Consider the following 18,307-nt stretch of genomic DNA (forward strand, 5'->3'; position numbering starts at 1 on the left):
CTTCTTCTTCATCCTCTTTGAATCATCGATACATACCAATATACCATGTGTTGACACACTAGTACCGACCTGTCACAGACAAATCTGTACACGATGTGTTCGATGTAATGTTTGTATATGTCTCTATCTTTTGGTTTTGTTCATTCTTTGCACAACATATATAGGGCTTGCAGTAGGCTTGACAGTCCCATTTTAATTGGTTTTCATGGCTGTTTTAGTCCTGTAAGCACAGATTGTGTGCAGTCGTCACGCAGAGACAAAACTGCCCAAAAATAAGTCGTCCAAATAGCGATTTTGAGAGTTTTTTAGCTCCACAGAGTAGTGTGGAGTATCAGCCAGTACAACACCCTGGAGCTACCCAGATGACACATGGCTGGATGGGCCTTTGGGGTATTGCCTAGGGTTGGTTCGCTGCCTTGTTCCGCAACAATGTCATGTGAGCACTTGTGGGAATTTTTGACCGCGGTGGACCACCTTGGACCCTTTGTCACGCGATCATTCAGAGCTTGTGAAGTCCATGTTTCTAATTTGTATTGTATATCAAGTGTTTGCTGAAATGTCTGCTTGTGGGATCCCGAACTAAACACTTCATCTAACTCGTCTTCTCTTTTGCAAATCCTTAAGGGACCATAAGAGGTTTTAAGGAGATTAACCCTTTACAAACAGACACATAAAAGTGTCGCACGACTTAGGTAAAACTAGCTAAATCTGTGACATATTGTCACGACCTTAGCTGGAATTGCCTAAGGCGTGCGGCACCCTTGCGGCCAAAGACGCGAACTTAGCTTGCGTTGCCTAAGTCGCGAGTCACTCTTGCGGCAAAGACGCGAACTTAGCTTGCGTTGCCTAAGTCGCGCTTCGCCCTTGCGATCTTGCTCCGCAAGGATCAGCCCACTTTGTAACCTCTCGCAGGTCCCGAAGGACCTGTAAAAGAGAAAGAGAGTTAGATCGAAAGAACGAGCAACGGACAAGTCCCGAAGTCTCGCGAAAAGGAAAGCTTTACAAGCAATTCGTCGAACACCCTGTGTGCACAAGAGAAGAGAGGGAGAGGGAGAAAAACAAGGCTTTCAAGGATGAACGAACAGCTGCAAGCCCACAAACAGCCGCTCACCTGGTCCCGGACACAACACCAAGTTCCCGTAAAGGTCACGTGCGAACTTGCGAAAGAGTGTTCAACGCCCGGTATATAACCGAAGCCCCATCCAGCCATGTGCCACCCGGGGGGTTCCTGGGTGCTGAGATGGCTGACATTTTGGTGAGCGGAGGCAGCACTCCGCTCACCTCCCGCGGCACGCGAAAACGGAGCCGTTTTGGGCTGTTTTGGGGCTGTTTTGCTCGGTTCGGTGAGCGATCGCTTTGCAACGCTGCAGCTTGTTTGAACTTACATATTTACAAGCAAAATGACCCAAAACCATGGGAAAACATGCTGTCAAGCAGCTGTACATGCAGGTGTGAGCGACGAACGGTTCGTTGAACGAAGTTGTTGCGGGTGCGCGACGACCGTTCGTGACATTCTCCCCCACTTAAACTGTCGACGCCCTCGTCGACGCTTGTTGGTAGTTGTTGATGACGTCTTCTTCATGTCGCAGGGCGTCTTCAGGCTCCCAACTAGCTTCAGTTCGGGGAAGCTTTCGCCACTTCACCAAGTACTCTGTTTGCTCCGCTCCGTTGGGTAGCTTTATCTTGCGATCCGCCAGAATGGTTTCCACTCGCTTCTCGTAGGAGGCTGTGATGGGAGGTAGCCGAGTTAGAACACTTCGAGAAGCATCTTGCGGATCTGAATGGTAGGCCTTCAGGTTGCTGGCGTGAAGAACGTTGTGAATTTTGAACCACGCCGGCAGCTGCAACTTGTAAGAAACATTGCCTACCCTGCTGATAATTGGGAAGGGCCCTTCATACTTACGCACCAATCCTTTGTGGACTCTTTTCCTGAAGAATTGGAGTGATGCTGGTTGGAGCTTTACCAACACCAAATCGCCAACTTTGAACTCCTGTGGTCGCCTTCCCAAGTCCGCCCACTTCTTCATCCGTTTTGCCGCCTTCTCCAAGTAAGCCCGCGCAATATCGGCATTTCGATGCCACTCCTTCGCGAAATGGTAGGCTGATGGACTACTCCCAGTATACCCAATTGCCATAGTGTGCGGAGTCGACGGTTGTTGTCCTGTGATAATTTCGAAGGGGCTCTTGTTGGATGCAGAGCTCCGCTGCAAGTTGTAGGAGAATTGGGCGATGTCCAACAGCTTCACCCAATCTCGTTGATTGGCACTCACGTAGTGCCGGAGATACTGCTCTAAGAGCGAATTTATTCTTTCAGTCTGACCATCCGTCTGGGGGTGGAGGCTTGTAGAGAAGTATAACTTTGACCCCAACAATTTGAATAGCTCGGTCCCGAAACGTCCCAGGAACCGAGCATCTCGATCACTAACGATATTGTGTGGGACTCCCCAATACTTCACTACACCCTTCATCATCGGTCTGGCCGCCTCTTCAACTGAACAGTGTAGGGGAGCAGCAATGAAAGTTGCATACTTTGAAAACCGATCGACCACCACAAGTATCGATCCAAGTCCCCCTACAGGTGGCAAGCTTGATATGAAGTCTAAGGAAATGCTCTCCCAAGGCCTTTCTGGTACGGGCAACGGCTCCAAAAGTCCCACCGGCTTCCGCTGCTCCACCTTGTCTTGTTGGCAAGTAAGGCATGTTCGAACATACTCCTCCACATCAATCCCCATCTTCGGCCAGTAGAAGGCTCTCTCCACGAGAGCCAAAGTTTTGTGAATGCCGGGATGTCCAGCCCAAAGGGAATCGTGACACTCTTTTAAGAGTTCACGCCTTAAATTGTCCACTCGGGGAACATAAACCCTGTTCCCTTTTGTGTAAACAAGTCCCTCCTGGACCCAAAATCGTCGTGCCTTACCTTCTTTGATGAGCTGCATCAGGATAACTGCCTGGGGATCACTATACAGTCCATCTCTTATTCGGGAAAGGAAGTTGGAGTGTAACTGACTTGTTTGGCCTCTGCCCTCCAGTTGTGTAGCATTCACGCACTCCACCTTCCGACTCAGCGCATCGGCCACGACATTTGCCTTCCCAGGCTTATATTCCATTGCCATATCAAATTCAGCCAGGAAGTCCTGCCACCGTGCTTGCTTTGGGGAGAGCTTCTTCTGAGTTTGGAAATAACTCAGGGCGATGTTGTCTGTCCTCAGCACAAATCGCAACCCGAGGAGGTAGTGTCGCCAAACTCGTAGGCAGTGGATCACCGCTGTCATCTCCTTCTCATGCACTGGATACCGCCTCTCGGTCTCGTTGAGTTTGCGGCTCTCGTAGGCCACCGGATGACCTTCTTGCATGAGTACTCCACCAATAGCAAAGTCCGAAGCATCTGTATGGACTTCAAAGGGCTCTCCATAGTTTGGCAATTTGAGCACTGGTTCTTCCAGAACAGCAGCCTTCAGATCTTGGAATGCTATCTCACATCTGTCAGACCACTTCCAAGGCTGCTCCTTCTTCAGCAACTCCGTCAGAGGGGTTGCCCGCTTCGAATATCCCGCGATGAAGCGTCGATAGTAGTTGACGAAACCAAGGAAGGATCTCAACTCTGGCACCTTCTTTGGAGTTCGCCATTCCGCAACTGCTTGCACCTTCGACTTATCCATCCGAATGGAGCCATCACCGATTCGATGCCCCAAGAATAGGATCTCAGTCTGAGCAAAGTAGCATTTCTCCCTTTTTACGAACAACGTGTTCTCCCTGAGAACCTTGAAAATCGTCCGAAGGTGCTTGACGTGCTCCTCGAGCGTTTGGCTGTAGACGACGATATCGTCCAAGTAGACGACCACGAATTTATCCAAATACTCCTTGAATAGCTGGTTCATGAGAGTACAGAATGTGGCCGGAGCGTTGGTTAAACCGAAAGGCATCACCAAGAACTCAAACGCTCCATATCTGGTCACACAAGTAGTCTTTGCTTCGTCGCCTTCAGCAATGCGCACCTGCCAATACCCCGACCGGAGGTCGAGTTTTGAGAAATACTTCGCCTTGCCCAATTGATCGAACAAGTCCGCAATGAGCGGGATGGGATACTTGTTCTTCACTGTTACTTTGTTGAGGGCTCGGTAGTCGACGCATAATCGGAGGCTCCCATCTTGTTTCTTCTGAAAGAGAACTGGAGCTCCGAAAGGTGCTTTTGAGCTGCGGATGAGACCACCGCTTAGCAGTTCACCTAACTGCTTTCTGAGTTCTGCCAACTCTGGCGGGGGCATGCGATAGGGTGGTCTCGCTGGAGGCTTCACTCCTGGCTCCAGCTCGATACTGTGATCCACGCCTCTGCGTGGTGGAAGAGTCTTCGGCAACTCGGGTGGCATAACGTCTTTGAACTCCTTCAGGACGTTCGCCACCACAGCAGGTTCTTGAATGGCTTCTTCGTTGAGTGGCTCTAGCTTCATAGCAGCCACAAATGTCAATTCGCCCTTTCGCACCCCTTTCTTCAATTGTAATGCCGAAATCAGTTGGGGCTCCTTGGTTCCTCTCCGAGAGACGGGAACCACGCAGGGGTCATCGCCTCCCATCATACATAGGGAGTTCAAGAACGGCATCGGCACCAACTTCGCCGCATGCATAAACTCCATTCCAAGGATCACTTGGAAGTCGTCTAGTGGCACGGCCATCATGTTGGTGTTTCCGCTCCAAGTCCCGATTTTGATAGGAACACCCTTCGCCAACCCGGAGATTCGCCTGGCCTCCGAGTTCACCGCCTTCATTCGGCTTGGGCTCTTCTCCAATGTCAACCCAAGTCGCTGTGCTTCGCGATCGGCTATGAAGTTGTGGGTAGCACCCGTATCCACCATTGCACGGGTCGTTTGGCCATTTAGCTTAATGTCCACATACATTAGCTCGCTGCTTCCTGCTTTTTGTGCCTTCGTCTTCATGTTCTCCCCCACTTGACCCCGCATAGCGTTCAACAGACGCATTGCTCCCATTCGGGGTCCTTGCGACTCCTCATCGTCGCTGCTGGATTCTGAACTGCTCGAACTAAGAGCAACAGCTTTGCCCTTGTCCGATCGGGGAGGGTGGATGGAAGCCGTCAAAGCATTGAGTGCCTGTTTCTGTGGGCACTCCCTTACCATGTGCGGTCCTCCGCACAAGAAGCATCCTCCCGGTTTTGAGGCCTTGCCTTTCGGGTTCGGCCCTTTGTGGGAGCTCTTCTTCTTCTGTTCGCCCCCGAGCTCCTTCCCTCGAGAGTGTTTTGGAGGGCGATTGCTTGAAGATTGTTTCCTCCTCGCTGGGTCTTCAGAGGAAACGAAGTCGGTGAGCCTTTCTGCAGCTGCAATTGCCCCGACCACGTCGGTAACATTCCTTCGATTCAGCTCCTGCTGAACCCATGGTTTCAAACCATCAAGGAAGCTGAACAACTTGTCCTTCTCGGACATGTCCTGTATGTCCAGCATCAGTGCAGAAAACTGCTTTACATAGTCTCGGATGGTGGTACTTTGGCGGAGTTGTCTCAACTTCCTTCTTGCGACGAACTCTGTGTTCTCCGGTAGGAACTGAGTTCTCAACTCCCGCTTCAAGTCTTCCCATGTGTCGACTCGACACCGACCTTGTTGGATCTCCTCCCAACGAGTTCGCCACCAAAGTTTCGCATCTCCATTCAGATACATTGTTGCTATAGAAACTTTGGTATCTTCAGAATCGGGCCTCGTAGCTCGGAAGTATTGCTCCATGTCGAACAGAAAGTTCTCGAGCTCCTTGGCATCTCTGGCCCCTCCGTATCCATGGGGCTCAGGTGCCCTCAAGTTTTGTGGCGGTGCAACGCGGGTGTTGCCTCCTCCCGCATTTAGCGTTCTTGTGAGCATAGCCACCTTTGCCGTGAGTTCCGCCACAACGTCCTGTAAGTGCAGCACGGAGTCCTTGGTGTCATCGGACAGTCGGTCGACTAGGGCCTCGACCTTGTCGATCCTGGACTCCGCTTCCTCTTGCGAGCTCTCTACCCCAACAAGTCTTTGTTGGCCATGGTAGAGTTCCTCCATGCTCGCTTCCAGAACATCCAGGCGGGTTTCCGCCGTCGTAAGTCTCTCCTTATGACTCTTTTTCCCAGTTAGCGCACCAGATTGCGCTTCCTCCGCTCGCGGAGAGTTACCAACTTCTCGCTCATCCTGTTCGCTGCCGCGATCCTCGTGAGCGGCTCCAACAGCATGAGAGCGAGTGTGCACATGCAGCCCACCTGCGGCTGCTTGGGGCAAGGGTCCGGCTTGCCCCGTCTTGCTTGATTCGCCACGATGCTTTGCCATGGCGAAGTTACGAAGTTCGTTCGCTGTTCGATCGAAGAGCTTGCCCGCTCTGATACCACAATGTCACGACCTTAGCTGGAATTGCCTAAGGCGTGCGGCACCCTTGCGGCCAAAGACGCGAACTTAGCTTGCATTGCCTAAGTCGCGAGTCACTCTTGCGGCAAAGACGCGAACTTAGCTTGCGTTGCCTAAGTCGCGCTTCGCCCTTGCGATCTTGCTCCGCAAGGATCAGCCCACTTTGTAACCTCTCGCAGGTCCCGAAGGACCTGTAAAAGAGAAAGAGAGTTAGATCGAAAGAACGAGCAACGGACAAGTCCCGAAGTCTCGCGAAAAGGAAAGCTTTACAAGCAATTCGTCGAACACCCTGTGTGCACAAGAGAAGAGAGGGAGAGGGAGAAAAACAAGGCTTTCAAGGATGAACGAACAGCTGCAAGCCCACAAACAGCCGCTCACCTGGTCCCGGACGCAACACCAAGTTCCCGTAAAGGTCACGTGCGAACTTGCGAAAGAGTGTTCAACGCCCGGTATATAACCGAAGCCCCATCCAACCATGTGCCACCCGGGGGGTTCCTGGGTGCTGAGATGGCTGACATTTTGGTGAGCGGAGGCAGCACTCCGCTCACCTCCCGCGGCACACGAAAACGGAGTCATTTTGGGCTGTTTTGGGGCTGTTTTGCTCGGTTCGGTGAGCGATCGCTTTGCAACGCTGCAGCTTGTTCGAACTTACATATTTACAAGCAAAATGACCCAAAACCATGGGAAAACATGCTGTCAAGCAGCTGTACATGCGGGTGTGAGCGACGAACGGTTCGTTGAACAAAGTTGTTGCGGGTGCGCGACGACCGTTCGTGACAATATGGTATTTAGAGCGGGACAAGCATACTTAGAAACACTTGACATGCAAACGTAAGGGACCTAACGGGACTGCATTGATGGCAACCAGCACGCGTGACCATTTAAGGGAAACGAGCGTAGAGACGTAGAGAAAGGAGTCACTCGGAGGAGCAAGAATTCGATATTAACATTCAAAGAAATGGTTAACCCTTCGTGCAAGAGGCACCACGAGGATAAGCAAGCTGGGAAGAATGCATAACACACAAAGGTTGAGATGGCTAAGTTCGAGCTATGGCTCGACTCAACGTTGGCAACCAAATTTGACGATGTTTAAGGCAAGTAGGGGCGCTTGGCAAAGACCGTGCAAGGAGGGATGAGTTGCTCGATAACTGAAAGAGTTGTGCAAAGCTCACAGAAGTGAAGGAAATTGCTAACTCGAAGAATTCAGTACTCATGCAAGAGCTTGTATGCAGACGATGGATTGTCTATAGCCATCCTAAGGCAACTGAAACTCGACAGTATGGAGTATAAAAACTTTCTCTTCGGCATGGGAAGGATACCTCTATAAGAAGCTAAAGTGTGCAGTAGATTTAGCATGTTGCTAGGCCTTGAGGCGCACAACGGAGACTATATTAGTGAAGAGTCACATTCTAACAAGTGTGTTAGCGATTACGGAACAATGCATAGTTTGTTCAACAAGGCGGAGTAGTCCAAGGGGATGGTGGTCTCTGAAACTTTCAGGGGGAAGGATGCAAAGAGGAAAGTTGCTCCAATGAGATCTTGAGTTAAACGCTTCATCTGACCCGTCTTCTATTTTGCATATCCTTAAGAGACCATAAAAGGTTTTAGGGAAGCCGACCATTTGCAAACAAATAAGCAAAGGTGCCGCACAACTTAAATAAAACCAGCTAAGTCCATGATAAGACAATGCATACATGTTCAACCTAAGATTAATACTAATCTAGTACCCAAAATGGTGTTTCCTGGAACGGAGTACTGTGACTCAGACTATATTAGTCAGTGAATACTAATCTGGTAAAATACTATTACAGGTACTAGTACTGATGTAAAAAATCTTTGTTTCAAGTTTCAACTATATCACCACAACATAAAGATTACAAAGCCAAATATTATGAGCCAGTGAACAATAAGTTGTTAGATAAGTATCACCAAGTACCATCAGAAGAAAATTAAAGACCCTCACATCCTCCTTTTGAGTTTTTAAGTATTTCTCCGCCCTTCTTAATTGACTCATATAAGCCAATGCTATTTGAGTTCTCATAAATAATCTCAATTGTCCTTCCATCCTTCCCTTTCCTAAATAACAAACACCTACTTCATTTAACCTAGCTCTACCATAATTAATTATCCTTTGTCTACCTTTTTTTCTAATCCACAGCTAAAAAACCAAACGTTCTTCCCAATAAAGCAAATTGTATATTAGCTTGAACCGAAGGTTAGAAGTGGGGTAAGATAATATCTATCTAAATCTGATTTTGTATTTAAATTGAGTCAGATATAGTTACCTAAATGTTTGACTTGTCACATATCCATATTTATATCCAACTTTTTGCCCTTAGATATGAATTTATTCTATTTGTACCCAAAAATCTGAAATCTATATGTATCTCACAGTGTTAAATTTAATTATATAAAAACAAATGTTATTTAATGATTTTTATATATACATACACTTTTTCTTCTTTTTTTCCTTATATACAGACAGACAGATGTTAATTTAATTAAAGTTTTCTATTATAACAACTAAGGCCGATAATTTTGACCTAGTGTCACAATTTTTGCTAACTATATATCAATATATATATAGTCTTCACCTCTATAGTTAATTTAGACTTGGCCAAATTTATATTAGTCATATATTTGTTTCATAGAATGCTAAGATGAACGTGTGGAGTTAATAGGAACGATAGGAAAAATATATTTATTCGTGAACAACTATATCGCTTCGACAGAGGAAAAGATGAGAGAGAATTGTTTAAGATTGTATGGATATGTGCCTAGGAGACCTATGGATACAATAGTTAGAAGAGGTGAAATGATTAATGTTAGTGGTACAAGAAGAGATAGAGGAAGATCTAAGAAGACCCTAATAGAAACTATAAACAAAGATTTAAGTACTCTAAACTTAATTAAACATATAGCTTTTTACAAATCTCAATGGCAACAAAAGATCCATGTAGCCGACCCCAAATAGTTGGGACTTATAGCTTTGTTGTTGTTGTATACATCTGACTTATATCCATATATGTATTGAATGTTTGGAACTACATAATTTTATATATGTCTAATCTCCCTATATAAATCCATAATTACTGATTAAAAGTCAAGGTTCGCAATTTCGTATCGTACCGGAGTATCGAGCGGTACGATTTGGCGTAACGCTCGATATATATATATATATATATATATATATATATATATATATATATATATATATATATATATATATATATATATATATATATATATATATATATATATATATATATATATATATATAAAATAAAGTTCAAAAATAAAAAAGGGCGACATCGCCTCGTTTCTTCTCCCCGCATGGGGAGAAGAAACCTCACGAAGCTTCTTCTCCTCGCATGGATGAGGAGAAGTCGTCGACGACACCAAAGCCTCATCGCCTCAGACGAGGAGGAGGCGACATCTCATCTATGGCGTCCAACGAGGGAGGGCGACAACAGATCAGGATCGTCAAGGGAGAGCGACGTCAGATCTCCAAGTTCTCCCTCTTCTTCCTTCTCCCTCGGCTAATACCGTCTCGTAGCGAGCGACGACGGTTGAAATCAACCATCACCGACCGATTTCACGTGGTAACAGGGCAGAAACAGCCCCAATCGGCGGTACCGCTCAGTAGCAGGTTGTCCGTGTACCAATCTACTGGCGGACCGGTACGTACCGCCCGGTACGGGCAGTATCATTCGAAATTAAAAACGTAGCTAGAAGTGGATACAAATATGAGCTCTCCAAATATAGACCTGCCTCCTTGTATTTCTCCCACCTATCACATTATTCCTACAAAAATACATACACATAGATAATTCTTTAATCTAAAAACTAAAAGAATTTAGAGAAATAAAAGATTGTGGGCAACTAAAAAGTGTGGCCTAAGTACATTATACTAAGGTCTGCCCGTACCAAAGCGTACCGCCCGTACCAGGCGGTATGTACCGGTCCGATAGGTTACCGGTACGCGAACCGCCCGGTACCGCTACAGTGCTACAGTACTACACTGTAGCACTACTACAGTATGAAAAAAAAATAAAAATTTATTCGGTACGCTCTGATGTACCGCCCGGTACACCGAGCCCGAGTCGAAACACCGATACAGTACGGTACAGCAAACCTTGCATTATACTATTGTTTTATGTCAATTATTGTTGTCCATATAGATTCATGTTCTCCCATGATGCTTCATGGAACTAGTAACATTATATTTCATGTCTTAACAAAGGAAAACATCATCAAAATTATGCATGACTAATTATACAATATACCGGATTGTAAAACCTCTGCTTCGAGAATCCACTATCCACAACGTAGACAACACCCTGCATAAATCAGGAAGGGACAAAATTAAGCCATTGAAATTGCTTTGAGTAAAGACAGAATAGTTGATACCTCTAAAGTCAATGATGTCTCTGCAATATTGGTTGACATCACAACTTTCCTCTTTCCCTTGGGAGTAGGAGCAAATACCAGATCCTAAAGACAACAATTTTCATGTGGATGCATCTAACTGATCAAACAACTCCCATACTGATGGATTTACTTAATTGATATAGACTAGCTAGCTCAAAGTAATTGTTATCCAACATGTACCTGATCAACACGTGAAAGTCCAGAGTATAATGGCAAAACCAACAACCCTAGTAGCAAGGCTACACTGTCATTTACTACCTTCAAGATGCTTTTTGCCAGAACCCTTTTCATTTTTTTAAAAACAAAATGAAAGTAAATATATGATTCAAAGAAGACACAAATCTACCTGATGTGTGTCTTCGATCATCTTGAGTATCCTCCCTCAATAACTTTACAGCAGCATCAATATCATCTTGACCCGTAAGGAACACCAGAATATCACCAGCTGGCTCCTGCACCATATTAAAATGAAAATCAAACACCACATTCAAATGCCCGGAGTCCAACCATAATAAATGACATAACAGCTCCGAATAATAACTTCTAAGTTATCAAGACTTGCATGTCAATGGAATTTTATATTGTCAATCAACATGCAGAGATTATTCAGCAACAAATACCCCTGTCATTCTGTGCCACCTTTCCCAGAATAGCAACAGCATAAGAAAAAGATGTACCTATTGTAACCTATGCACAAACTGGACTAATGCACAGGCCTGTGACCAACGGGTGGCATGCAGCAAGTACCATATCAACTTAGGGAATGCAAATGCTTTTAACTAAGTTGCAGGAATGGTGTGCACTGCAATTTTAACTTAGATTTTGCAAATGACAGATTAAGAACATCACGAACCAGCAAAATGATTTTTCAAGTAAACCACCATTACTTTAGCCAAGCAGAAATCTACCTTATCATTGATTGATAGAACAGTACCAACAGCGGCTTGCAAATAATCAGGCACTGGCTCTTCAACATAATGAATTTCCACAGTATAACCTTTACCCTAACACACTAAAGTTAGTCAGCTAATGGTACAGTTCATTTACAATATAAAGATCACTTTGTAACAGTTCTAACAGTAAGCAATAAGTACATCGAGACAAAATATTGAAACACAAACATTATCAGAGCATACTTCAACAGAAAGGACGGCAGGCAGATGACTTGGCACAGAGTCTTCAGCTGCATGCCGTAAATCCTTCTTTCTGAATGCAATAAATGACAATCAAAAAGTTGTAGCAAATAAAGATGCTCTAAAATATATAAATATAATTATAAAGGTTGATTATGTACTATTTGTAAAACATGGTACCAAAGATAATCAACCACGCGTAGTAGCTGAAATTAAATTTATAAGGAAAAAATCATGGAGAAGACAAGGAGATGCCCCAGAAGAGAATTTCAGGATGGAGGTAAGGAAAGAGGAGAGAAAAAAAAGGTAATACCAAATAATGCTTGGATTTGGCAAAATAAAATAATTATAGTTCACTTTCAAAGGAGTCCAGAAAAAGGTTCATTGGGACTGAATAAAGCAAGATGATTATATAAAGCAGAAGTCAAAAATGATAAACTAAACTAATTAAGGACATGACCTAGCTTGGAAAAAAGTTGACATGGACTTTGCCTCAATTGTTGCAGATGATATGATTATACGCAACTCAGGCCTCCGGCGTTGGATCTGGAATATTAATACACAACATTAGCTTAAAAATATAAAAGAGAGAGTAGCACTTTTAATGAGATAAAAGCTAGATAGGTTCATTAAAAAGTTCACCTTCTTCAAGAGGCCTAATAACATGTCCGTTGACAAGGATCTTTCATGAGCCTCGTCCACCATTATGACACTAGGCAAGGCAAGACAAACAGATAAAAGAGTCATTCAAGGATACTATTGTAAGACACTCTATCGCTATCAAATGAAAATCAAAAAAGAAAAAGAGGGAGAAAGTAAAGCATAAATGCAAACAATTCATGTTGGAGTAGAAATCACATGAATTACTCAATAAGAATAATTTTATCTTCATAAACATATATGAAGACGTAAGAAAGCAACCACATATAAATCATTAGCAGTACCTATACTTGGTTAAAAGAGGATCATCCATCATTTCTCTGATCAGCACCCCATCAGTGAGAAATTTTATCACAGTCACACTCTACACCAAATACGCAGATCCATAACCAAAACTTATTAGGTGATATCCAATGTTCAAGATAGAAAGATGCTTCATATCCCGACACTTCAGACAGAAATGTCAACAATCATGAAAGTTATTACCGGATTTGTCTGATCTTCAAATCGTATAGTATAACCAACTTCTTCTCCAATTTTGACACCCATCTCCTCAGCTACCCGTGATGCGACTGACTATATGAGTGCAATACAAAAAAAAAGTATAATTACATTGTTAATGAACCACCAAAGGGTAAGGCAATTCCAAGTGATTACATTTTTTACCTACCTTTTAACATGTCAAGAATGAAGCATTAATTATGTTTCTACTGGCAAAGAATCTGACGATCAATGAGTCGAACTAAATCTGATGATTTCTTTTATTGCTTGAGTGCCCAGATGTCTTATTTTGCAAATGTAAATAAATGTTCTAAAAAGTGGAAGTTGTATTCAGCAGCTGGGGTAGCGTAGATATAAGAGTATGATGGCCACATAAGTGGCCAGCTTCCAGCAGACACAGCTGAAAACAAGGAAATCTTAGATAAGAACAAATAAACAAAGGAGGAAAGGGAGAAGAAATGTAGCAGTAGTGCAAACTGCAAAAGAACAAGAGCAATAGAGGGGACAGAGGAAACAAAAGGGATAAAACGGTGAATAAATGAAGCTACGAGATGGACAGCAAATATAAAATCCTACACAAATTGTAAACCACTTGGTAGAACAGCCAACATGACTAGATGTTGCCTTAACTAACCGTACTTACACGTGACCAACAATGTTTTGTTCAGCTTCCAGAAATGATTTATTTTAAAGACAATGTGTTATCTGAAGTCGTAGTTTTAGTTTGCATCACAACATCACTAGGACAAAGTATATCATTATTTTACATAAATTAAACATTACCAGACGATAGTATACACGATAAGAAATACTTTATTTATATATTTGTTAATCTATAACATATTATTTCATAATGTTCAGTGGTCTTTTAACATCCCAACATTGATATATAGTAAACTGTGAACCAAACTGAGCCAAATGGACATATTTTGTTCAAATTACCAATTGAGCAAGCCCATTTCCACAAACCCTAATGGTAGTGTTAGCATAGACCAAGCCAATGCACACTTATCAGCAAAAAATTCTTTTTAGGCACAAAAACTATAACTAAACTAGTTAGACAATTTGAAAGAGAAGAAAATAATTACTGGTTGGTAGAATTGGAAGCATAATACACACAGTAATAGATCAAAACTATGCAACAGTAATCACCTGAACAGCCAATCGCCTAGGTTGTGTGCAAGCTACAACACGACCACCTTCAGCCCAACCTGCCTCTTTAAGATACTTGCAAAGAAAACAGATCATTCAACAAACAGTATACTATAAAAATATTAGAGATGTTATCTAAACTATTGATAAATTATATATAGATTTCAATTGCAGAAAAAGATCCATGTAGCTGACCCCAAATAGTTTGGACAATGTTGTTGTTGTATCTAAACTACTAATAAATACAAAAGTCCTAAGTTGTTCAAATGACATGGAAGTAAGCAGAAGTGGTTATATGATCAATGATATATTAACATGAACATATTGATAATATTAATATGAAAATAATAATAAATTTACACATGATCAAGATTACTACAGATGTTCCATGCATACACACACAACAGAAGGCAACAATGAAATGGCTTCAATTAGAAGATGGTAACAGTGTTTACTTCCATCAAGTGCTAAAAGCTAGATGATCTTGCAATAGAATTTCTCTTGTAATATGGATGGATAAGACTAGTTAGGATAACAAATTGAAGAAGAAATATAATTCAAGAATTTGTTAGGATGAAGATATCATGCTCAACTGCTCTCTCAAGCTTCTGTTGAGGAATAACTAAATCTTGTCAAAAGAGTTGATGTGACACCTTAAATAGTCCCACTCAAACTGTAAGAGAATGAATATGATTTTATATAGGTTAGATGAGCCTACAATCATCAACTTGGACTGACATATTTTGGGATCACATGATTTGAGACCTTCAAGATATTCATGGGAACTCACATCAGAGCAAGTATAGTAATATCACAATGTCTGCTAAGCATGATTCCAGACTATGCGTTGACAAGGACGCCAAACTTTTGAGTGGACAAACAAGAAGGATGAAAGCAATAGTATATCGGACTAGATGGACCTAATATCATAAACTTAAGCACAAACATTTGGAATCACATGGCTATGCGTTGACGAGGACACCTAGACTATGAGTGGGAGAACAAGAAGGATGAAATAGTATACAGGACTAGATGGACCTGGTACCATCAGGTCCATAAACTTAAGCAAACGTTATGGATCACATGTTTTTAGACCTTCAAGTCATTGGTCAACACTCTCATCAAGCCAAGTCATGATCATTGATGAGGAAAAGATTAGATAGACCATATACTAACCAGGGTGAGAAGGCCCCGGGACTTGCAGGTAAAGTGCAAGTTTCCCAGCTCGCATGGACTAATGTATGTGTGAATATAAATATTTTGCAGAACTTTTTCCAAATTGGCAAATTATCCTGATAGGGGAAATATTCACCCACGGCTAGGATTTAACATGTAGCTGCCAGCTGCAGAGGCCAGGACAAAATGCAACAAAGCAAATCTGCCACACCAACTAGAATCAAAATGAAAAATATTGCACGCCCCGAATATAAAAGGTGCTTGTCAATGCATTGCACCAGACTAGACTCTCTCTATAATGCACATAAATCCATCTCGCTATTTTCTAACTTGGCATCGGAGAGACATGGTCGAGAGGAGCACTCAACATAGGTCTTGTTGCAGGAGAATGGACATCTGGAATCCTCATCATCAAGCATTGTCGACCAACTCGAGAAAGATTTTCATGTGTATCAAGACTCGAATCGTGAACCGGGTCACTCTGACCTTCTACCTCGGCATTGGCCACCGACACCAAGAGCTAATGCATCCAATTCTTTAAATAGCATGGCACATAACCAAGAAATGGGTCCATACAGGTCCAGCAGAAGCGTCAAAATGACTAAGACCAAATAATTCAGCTCCAACAAATTATCCTAAAAACTTCCAAGAATTCCAGTTCTTCAGAAGGCCATGACATTGAATGCAAAAGTCAACCTGGGGTATCTGGGTGGTCTTCCCGCTGCCGGTCTCACCAACGATAATCGTAGTAGCGTGATTCTCCACCAGGTAAAGGATCGCATCCCGGTACTTGAACACCGGCAGCCTCTGCCGCTGCCTCTCCAAGCTCGAGTGTCCGAACCTATTCGATCCAACAATACCCAGAACATTAGGGTTTACATGGAAAGCATAAGAATCCGTCTACCGGGCGTGGCAAAGAATCAACCAAAAGTGAGGGGGAGAGACGGAAGAAGGGAGATTACCCGGAGGATGAGGAGGGAGGAGGCGGGGAGACGAAAAGGACGCCGCCCTCTTCATCGTCAACTAGCGTCGCTCGGGGTCGCTCCGAGCCCGGTCGCCAGAACTGAGCCATATGTTCACCGCAGGCGAGAACGCTGCGGAGCCGCGGACAAACTCAAAATTTTAGGGCGCGCCGACACCGACCGTGCCCGATTGCCGGCTAATAAACTGGTCATTTAGGTGAATTTTTATTCTATTCATTTTCAAATCTAATCAAATATTTACAATCTAAACTATCATAAATCTAATTATAATTACATAATTTTATACCTATATCAATTTTAACTTCAATTAATCAATTTCTCGTAGGGCCCAAAAAAATTATTTTTTTAGTATCCTTTTTTGTTTTATTTCGACTGAATTTTTAATAAAAATTATCCATAATCTTCGTATTATCATTAAGCATAGAGGTCTATATGGTTTCACTTGTGGCCCCCCCGGGCCTAGGGTCTAGTTACCGACTGTCTCATCAAAAAAGACCCATGAGGATTGATTAGCCTTGCCCTTTATCGTCTTATGACACTCCTTTTGTCGATCCCTTCCCCCATAGATTCTCAATCAATCTCTATACTCTTGCTTGTTGCTTCGATACTTCTCTAGACATATCATTAATTTTCCTAATAAAACTAGCATCAACTAACTTCTCCTTATCTATAGCATTTGTGGCTAAGTGCACGAAAATCAAAAGCGAGCGAACGACACTGGAGCAAGTGAGTGATGATGGAATCTAAGAATAAGAAGTTTCTCAATATCCCTGTCGCCCAGTTCACATTAGTAGCATGAAGGCAAATACGATCGATCATAAGTAAAGACGATCATGGCACTACCAAATCCAATGTTATCAGGTAACGAGTCAATGAGAGGTATATTATAGTATCATGAGATTTTGTTAACGTTAATAAAGAGCAAAATTAAGTGGATGTTCAAGATGATGACGTAGTTGAAAGTAGCCCCGATAGAATAACGAGGCGAAGGAATAATCTCATATTTTAGAAAATAGGAGACACTGAAAAGGTGGAAGCTTTGGATTTTTTTTTTTTTGAAATTTGCTCTTTCTTTTAAATTATTTTTATAAATGACAATGAATATATTTGTTAATGGAGATTGCTATTGGTCCATACAACCACTTAAAATAATAAAATATAATTTTACTAAATACAACCTCTCAATTATTATTAATTTATATAATTTATTTTATTTTATCTTTGCAAGCATTGATGTCGTAACCATAATCATGTCTTCTCCGATCATTTCTGACTATTAAGAGGGGGAGAGAAAAAGAAAAAAAAAAAGAGAGAGAAAGGTGTTGTATGAGTCCTCAATTTCAAATCCAAATCCAAATCCAACTGACTATTCACATACCTGAAGTCCTAAAATTGATTTGAGAATCTACTTTTGGCTGATTTCATGAGAAAAACCTCAACTTTTATGTTTTGTTCGGATCATATACTTAAAAAAAGGTTCTTAATGCATTGATTTGGACAAAAAACCAAACTAAACAGAGAGGAAGTGGACAAATAAAGGAGCGTTAATTTATAACATTAAATAAAGAAAAAGATTAAAATGGGTATTGTTTGTGGAAAAAATCCAAAATGATTTTTTTTTTGTTGCAGGAATTCATTAAAAGATTATGAAATAACAAATTTATCGAACATGTATGTAGAATTAGATATTTATTTCTATAGTCCCTTGTCGTAATAATAAACGAAAGATGCAGGCGTCGTCTCTGTGCTCTTCTTTCTCACATTGTTTTTTTTAATGGGAATCGGACACAAGTCATGCCATTTATTTATTTATTTATTTTTAATGAGAAGCGAAGTCAAGTCTTACAACGGAAGTAATATATATTAAACAAATTAACATATGGACCGACAAAAAATATATATA

General features: G+C 42.5%; 1 protein-coding gene across 3 annotated transcripts in view; it reads right to left on the reverse strand.

Moving 5' to 3' along the window:
* LOC103971234 (probable pre-mRNA-splicing factor ATP-dependent RNA helicase DEAH9) overlaps positions 1-16,566 on the reverse strand; it is a 39,035-nt gene extending 22,469 nt beyond the window's left edge. For 2 of the 3 annotated variants that reach the window (XM_009385201.3, XM_065173292.1), the window contains exons 1-13: positions 16,384-16,566; positions 16,118-16,262; positions 14,246-14,320; positions 13,079-13,168; positions 12,877-12,956; positions 12,575-12,644; positions 12,393-12,478; positions 11,936-12,005; positions 11,708-11,803; positions 11,146-11,251; positions 10,980-11,026; positions 10,779-10,862; positions 10,655-10,708 (exon numbers count right to left, since the gene is read on the reverse strand). In XM_009385201.3, coding sequence (XP_009383476.2) covers positions 10,655-10,708; positions 10,779-10,862; positions 10,980-11,026; positions 11,146-11,251; positions 11,708-11,803; positions 11,936-12,005; positions 12,393-12,478; positions 12,575-12,644; positions 12,877-12,956; positions 13,079-13,168; positions 14,246-14,320; positions 16,118-16,262; positions 16,384-16,493 — 1,113 coding nt within the window. In that variant the 5' untranslated portion in view covers positions 16,494-16,566. Of the gene's footprint in view, positions 1-10,654; positions 10,709-10,778; positions 10,863-10,979; positions 11,027-11,145; positions 11,252-11,707; positions 11,804-11,935; positions 12,006-12,392; positions 12,479-12,574; positions 12,645-12,876; positions 12,957-13,078; positions 13,169-14,245; positions 14,321-16,117; positions 16,263-16,383 lie in introns of those variants that run through there. The other variant, XM_009385203.3, reaches the window with a different exon arrangement.
* Between the last annotated feature and the right edge of the window lie 1,741 nt (positions 16,567-18,307).

This window comes from Musa acuminata, chromosome BXJ3-11 (genome assembly GCF_036884655.1).
Source record: "Musa acuminata AAA Group cultivar baxijiao chromosome BXJ3-11, Cavendish_Baxijiao_AAA, whole genome shotgun sequence".
NCBI lineage: Eukaryota > Viridiplantae > Streptophyta > Magnoliopsida > Zingiberales > Musaceae > Musa > Musa acuminata.